This window comes from Benincasa hispida, chromosome 6, assembly GCF_009727055.1.
Source record: "Benincasa hispida cultivar B227 chromosome 6, ASM972705v1, whole genome shotgun sequence".
Taxonomy (NCBI): Eukaryota; Viridiplantae; Streptophyta; class Magnoliopsida; order Cucurbitales; family Cucurbitaceae; genus Benincasa; species Benincasa hispida.
This window is the reverse complement of record NC_052354.1, coordinates 51239876-51247347: the sequence shown is the minus strand read 5'-3', so window position 1 is coordinate 51247347 and position 7472 is coordinate 51239876. Positions and strand designations below refer to the sequence as shown.

At 29.7% G+C, this 7472-nt stretch overlaps 1 protein-coding gene across 1 annotated transcript; it reads left to right on the top strand.

Annotated features, from left to right (window-relative positions):
- The first annotated feature begins 642 nt into the window (after positions 1-642).
- Positions 643-2278, top strand: LOC120080257 (AT-hook motif nuclear-localized protein 19-like). The gene is made up of 2 exons (XM_039034873.1): positions 643-1403; positions 1585-2278. The coding sequence occupies exons 1-2, from the start codon at positions 1034-1036 to the stop codon at positions 2091-2093; spliced, it is 879 nt and encodes a 292-aa protein (XP_038890801.1). The 5' UTR covers positions 643-1033; the 3' UTR covers positions 2094-2278.
- The last annotated feature ends 5194 nt before the right edge of the window (positions 2279-7472 follow it).

Sequence of the window (7472 nt, the reverse complement as noted above, 5' to 3'; positions counted from 1 at the left end):
TCTTTATTGTCAATCTTCTCATCTCCCTAACCTCCGATGTTTTGTTTAATCTTTCTTCCTCTCCATCTACTTCATAGGTTTTCTTCTTCATGAATTTGTGTGTAGAGGGTGCTACAGGTGTATTAACCTAGTTAAGATATCTTAATACACCTACCGATCCTTCTTCCACTGATTTCTTGTTATAAAAAAAAGTGTTGCAAAGGATCTTCTTCTTCGTATTTTTCTTCTTTGTGGATTATCAATTTCTCTTTGTTTCCCACACAAGTGTTGATCGAAGGTTTTGTGTTGCAGAACAAGAGAGCGAGAGTGAGAGGAGACTAATTTGTATGAGAGAAAAGGAAAGAGGGTGCAAGAGAGAGGAGAACAAGTGACCAACCCTACCTGGTAAGGTTTTATTTCGGTTATTACCTAAATATGATGCTAGCAAAAGGTCAAGAAACCTCAATTTAAAAAATAGGACAAATTTCTTTTTTTTTTCCACAAATTCCGTGTCATCCATCGTAAAAACCGTATAAAATTATCAACTACATCGTGCTGGCTCAGTATTTCTTGTATTAAATAAGGCCAAAAACTCACAAATTATCTATATGTATATATATTAAAATAAACACACACAACACTCACATTACCCTCAACATTTCTAAAAAACCTTCTCTCTCTCTCTCTCTCTCTCTCTCCTCACATACTTTCTTGTCCATCTCAACTCTAGGCATCTCTTTGCCTTTTCTTTCCTCTCCTTCCCCTCATCATCATTTCAACCTCTCTCTCTCTCTCACTGATACTTTCCCTTTGCTTAATCCTTCCCTTTACATCTCCCAGTACTACTTATTAATTTAATCCTTTCTCATCTAATCATATTCATTTCTCTATTTTCCCCCTTTTTTCTAAATTATTATTACATCTTCTTCTTCCCCCTTTCAACCCCACAATACCCTCTTCTTCTTCAGCACAAAATTTGTTTTTAAACAAATTGTGACATTTTAAACCCTGAAAATTTCCAAGATCTGAAAATTATAAAAAGATTTTATTTTTGATGATGGCCAACCGGTGGTGGACTTCCGGCCAGATGGGTCTTCCGGGAGTTGATCATACCTCAACCAGCTCCTCTGCCATGAGAAAACCAGATCTCGGAATCTCCATGAACGACAACGGTGGACCTGTCCACAGCGGCGGGGATGACGATGATGATAGGGATAACGGTGGCGATGAACCTAAAGAAGGAGCTGTTGAAGTTCCAACACGCCGTCCCCGTGGCCGCCCGCCGGGCTCCAAGAATAAGCCTAAGCCACCTATCTTTGTTACTAGAGATAGCCCTAATGCCCTAAAAAGCCATGTCATGGAGATTTCTAATGGAGCTGATATCGCCGAAAGTGTTGCTCAATTCGCTCGACGACGACAGAGAGGTGAAAGCTTAAGCTAATAGGTTGCGGTAAATTTAATTTTTGATTTTAATTATCTAATACTTGACTCATGGATAAAATACACAAGAGTTTATGTTTTGGAATTAGGTTAATTTAGCTTAGTTAAATTTATAAATTCGGATGCGTTATAGTAAATTTAATCTTTTATTCGTATTCTTAACAGGTGTTTCTGTGCTTAGTGGCAGCGGTACGGTAACGAATGTCACACTCCGACAACCATCTGCCCCCGGTGCAGTCTTAACCCTCCATGGCCGGTTCGAGATTCTTTCTTTGACTGGAACTTTCCTCCCAGGACCAGCCCCGCCCGGCTCCACTGGACTAACGATCTACTTGGCCGGTGGACAAGGGCAAGTGGTGGGCGGCAGCGTCGTCGGGCCACTCACCGCTGCCGGCCCAGTGATGGTGATTGCTGCAACATTTTCCAACGCGACATATGAAAGATTACCCTTGGAAGAGGAGGAAGAAGGCGGCGGAGTAGGAGCACAAGGGCACACATCGGCAGGCGGTGGCGCAGTCGACGGTTCTCCTCAAGGCATCGGAAGCGGAGTCGGAGATCCGTCAGCTATGCCTCCACTGTATAATTTACCGCCGAACTTGCTACCGAATGGCGGCGGTGGGCAGATGAACCAGGAGGCTTATTCTTGGGCTCACGGCGGCCGGCCCTCGTTCTAAAGCTTCTGATGATAAAAAGGTTAGAAATTAAAGTGTCCTAAGATTCAGGCTGTTTGTTGCAGCCATGGTTTAGGAGGTTGAAGATATAAAAGATGAAAGAGATTTGTTCTCTATATATTTCATGTCTTAGTCGATTATAAATATTCAGTGTGAAAAAACCCTTAAATTGTTCTATGCAAATACAAGGAGAGTTAACTTTATATTCAATTCCTCCCTTCTTCTTCTTTAATTTTTATTTTATGTCTTGATAATTGGAAAAAAAACAATTAAAAAAAAAAGAAAAAAAGAAAAAAGAGCAACACCATAACTTCAAGCTATAAAATATACATCAAATTGGTAAGAACTATGGCCCATTTGATGAAATGATTTTGTTTTTTTGTTTTTTTTGAAAAATGAATCAGCTTAGTTTCGAACAATTTTTTATTATAATATGATGATCACCTAGTTTTAGATATAGTTTTGAATTCTGATGAAATTTTAAAACGTCTCTAAAAGAAATTATAAAAACAAACTAATACTAAACAAATTTGATTTCTAAAACAGAAAATTAAATTAATTAATAATAAAAACATCTCTTTCCTTATGAAAAGGCTAGTTTTATTTTGTTAGTCACGCATTTTAAGGTTTAATTTAGGTTTTTAATTTAAGTGTATATGAATTTTTATTCAAGTTAATTAGTTTGTTGTTGAATTCAAGGGAAATTAGGGTTTGTTTCTTTTACTCTTGAGAAGTGAATTACTTTAGAGCAAGTAAGACAATGAAGATTGGTTTTTTTAGATTAGATCATTTTTAATCTTTTGGTTCAGGATATAACGAGGGTGTTAATGATGTGTTAATCTAATTGAGATATCCGAGTGCAATTAATCTTTCTATCCTCTAATATCTTGTAAAAAAAAAATATTGTAGCTTCGTCTTCTAAATCAAATTTGTTTCTTGATTATTCTAATTCATGTATTGCTTTAAATTGACAAAGAACTTTTTGTCACACTTAATTTATATGTTTCTCACGTACTTCAATATAAACTATCTTTTTTTCAAAAGAAATATTTATCAAATAATATATAAAACAAGCATTTCAATGTTAGGATTAAATAAAAAAAATAACTCAGGTGTATTTTCTGGGATTTTATAGCATTTATATGTTTCTTTATAAAAAAAATAAAATAAAATAAAGATCCGGTTTGGTAATCATTTTGTTTTTTATTTTGGTCTTGGAGATTACGCCTTTAGACATTACTTTCACTTCAAATTTCTTTCTTTGTTTTCTACATTCTATCGATGGTTTAAAAACCAACCAAATTTTGAAAACTAAAAAAAAATTATTTTAAAATTTTGTTTTTATTTTTGAAATTTGGCTAAAAACTCAACCATTGTACTTAAGAAATATACAAATCATGGTAAAAAAATTGTCAGAAAATAAGCTTAATTTTCAAAAATAAAAAACAAAAAATAATATAGTTATCAAACGAGGTCTAAATGAACTATAGAAGCTTTGTTATCGTATATTTATATTTTCTTAATCAAATTATAATTCAACAAATCAATAAAATGTATGACATGTAATTCAAATCATGCTAAACAAAAAAGGGTTTGCATATATAAAAAGGTCATATATATATATATTACAAATCTACTTGACAATTTTATTTTTTACTTTAGAAAATTAAAAGAACTATTTTAAACATAACTACCAATCATAAACAACCTCTAGATTTTGTGTAATAACTCATTAGAATTTTATTAAACTTTCTTATCTTTCTATTTAGAATTTTTTAGACAATATTTTAATAACTTTGGCTAAGTTTTCAGTAACTTTAATTCATTGTAATTAGTTACTTTATTACCTGATCATTTACTTTTACCTATATCTATAGCTATGTGTGTGGCTTATTAATTAAGATGCCAAAAAATTTGATCATTTGTAAGACAATCTTGTTGCCATTTTAGCTTATACCCCACCTCCCATTATCACCACATTAGCCAAAGTAATTCTAGAGTTAATTATATAATATTATATTAAATCAACAAGAAAAAGTAGCAAATGGGGTGGAACTCCCAATGTTCTGTTTTTTGTACTTTTATATACACAATTCAAACAAATCTTTATGGATTAATATATTATTTAAATATGAGAAAAACTAGAAAAATGTTAAATTACAGATTTAATCTTTAACTTTAAAATGGGTCTATTTGATACTTAAATTTTCAAAAAACAAATTTATTTTATGAACCTGTAATTAAAAATATACCGGACACAAAAAAAAAAAAAAATTAAAATTTTATTTCATTACCCATAAAATTCAAGTTTATATCAGATAATAATGCAATTAATTTGAATAATTTTGAAATTTAAAAAATGTACTCAATACAAAATTAAAAATTTAGAAACTTAAATTATATATTAAATTAAAAAAGCAAATATTTATATTTAGAGGTTTAAAGTTTATATTTAGAAAGTCTTTTTCTTTAAACAAGTTTATATTAAAAAATTTAAAGTTTTCTTCCATTACACATTAAATTGAAGTTTATATTTAGATTTTTTTTTTTTTTTTGACAAAGAAGGAAAAGGTTAAAAATTCTTAACATGTGATAAAAAAGTAAGTATTGAATCTCATTGTATGAAGTATGAATTACATTATTAAAACATGGAGACAACTTTTTTGTAGAAGACAAAGATCGAACTTAAGAAAAAAAAATGTGTGTGGGTCATGGAAAGAGATAATAATCCAACAAAAAAAAAATAGAAATTAAAGGTGAAAAAAGATCAAAGGGATTTAAGAAAGAAAAAGAAAAAAACAAGTGAAGAAAATTATAAATATATAAATGACATATTTTGGTGTTTGGTGCCAAGTTTTTAAGAAAGATAAGGCCACACATATAATATAATTTAATTGAAGGGGTTCCTTTGTTTCATAGTGGGGGAGGGGTTTGGGGAAGGTAGCTAAGCCATCATGAAAATTGATGTAATTTATTTTATAGAGGTGCAATTTCCCTAGACATAAATTGTTGTTGAAGTTTGAGTAGTGCAATAGAAACTAGTGATGGATTGTTTCTTTCAATATGGTTCATCAAATAATAATAATAATATCACTATATTTGGATTTTTTTTTATTAATTTGATTCTACGTGTAATTACATCTCTAAACTACTTATATATGATTTTAATAGAAAGAAATTTATATATATTCGTGATGACTTTAATAGAGTACAGGACAATAAAGTTGTTAAGATGAAGTGGTGGAGTTATTTTCTATCGTTGACCACTGTAGATTTATTTTAGGACGGGTGTTAACATCTCAAAATTGTAGATAAATTTCGACTAAAGAAAAATGTACGAGAGAAGGTTCTGATGCCTAAGTTAGAAAGAGAACTAAATAATATAGAAGAAATTAGAAGTTCAAGTTACTTTAAACACAGCCATGATAGTCTATTTATAGGAAATTTGATCTAGGGTTAGGATGTGAATTTCTTAATCCCTGACAAGCTAGGATCAAATCACATATTATCTTATCTTATATTATTTTATTTTATTTTGTTGGGTCAAAATCCACTTCTCGACATTAACCAAATTTCTAGACCAAAAACTTTTTTTTATTAGAAAAAAGGAATTTCTACATATAAAATTTTATAGTTCAATTTGATAATAATTTCAAAAATGATATTGAAAGTAGATTAGAAATGAAGAAAAGATTAGTTAGTTAAGCCTAATTTTAAAACAGAAAGCTAAAAAATAAACCTTTATCAAACAAATAATTATTTTTAGAGTTTGGATAGAATAGCTTTGTTTTTAAAAGTCAATTTGATAAGATTTTGTTTTAAAATTTTTTATTTTGTAAAAGTAATTAAATATTCAAGTCAAAATTTAAAAACACCTAGCTGCATATATATAACAATTGCTTAGATAACATTTTTATTACATTTTTTTTCCTGTTTTTAAGAATAGTGCTCCAATATTTTTATCTTCTTTTTTAAACTACTTTAAAAAATTAGTTTGGAACGTAGAGACAAAACTTTAAAAAATTCAAAAACAATTTTTAATTTAAGAAAAAATAAATGAAACATTGACATAAAGGAAAAAAAAATCATATATATATATATAGACACACACAACATTAGTTTTGTTCCTTGCTTAAATATATATTTGTATTTCAATAATTACAAATAAGAACTGAAACCGAATATGAGGGTTTGTGATTTGAATCTCCCTACTTCTTTATACTAAAAAACTTAATTTTTAAGGAAAAGAATCGAAAAAACAAAATTTCAAATAATACTCAAAAAAAGAAATCCTTAATTTGAACATAATAGTTCCTAAGCTAAGCTAAACTCAATTATGAAAAGAATATATACATAGATTAGGATTAGGTTATAGTAATTACACAAATTAATAGGAATGTAATTGTTGAATAAAAGAATCCTAGGGTTCTTGGGGCAACAAGGGAGGACCCTCTTCACATGGAATCACATGTCATTGCCTATGGGAAAACCCCCCAAATATATATTTTTAACATCACTTTTGCTTACAACATTCTATTGGGTGAAGATGGCAATGCCCCATGGACCCCATTATAAAAGATCAAATGGGATTTTTTTTAATCCATCCTATTTGATTAAAATAATCTTTGGTTTAAATAATATATAACAACAATTGGGGAGAGGTATACTACCCTTTTCTTGCTTTCACATTAATTAAATAATACTATATATTAATTAATTTATGCACATTATTGTTTATTTAATGTGACATCTTTTCTTAAAGTCTAACAAAACCAAAAACCTAATTAATTTATTGCTACTTTGAAAGAGAATCCACAAAACCAGCATTAAGGAAATATGGACCACTTGAAATAAAGTCTAAGTTTTAGTAGAGAATTGTTTTTTTTTTTTTATGATTTGTTTTAGAAATTATTGTTTAAAGGAAACCCACAAACAAGAACAAAGAAAAAGGAACAGCCAAACTGATTGAATTTTTTATTATTGTTAATATAATGGAGAATCATTTGTCAGCAAATGCCTTCTTTTACTTTTCCTTTGTTGTTAAATTAAATAAGATTGATTAATTAATTATTGTTCTTTCCAATTTTGAGAAGTTCTTTACTCTTTTGCATGAATTTTACCCATGTAGTTAAAAGGTGCATCTTAGTTAAAAAATGTTTCATAAGTAAGTTAAAATTATTTTAAGTAAAATTTAAAAATATTTCTTTTACTCCTACTCACTTGATTTTTTTTTAACAATATACGAAGATAAGGGGTCAATAGACACATTCGGACATCTTAACTAGGTTAACACCCCGAAACGCCATCATTATAAACCAACCAACACGCTTCATAAATCATCAAAAAACAGAGCTAGAGGAGAGCTCCAAGAGATACAAGGGG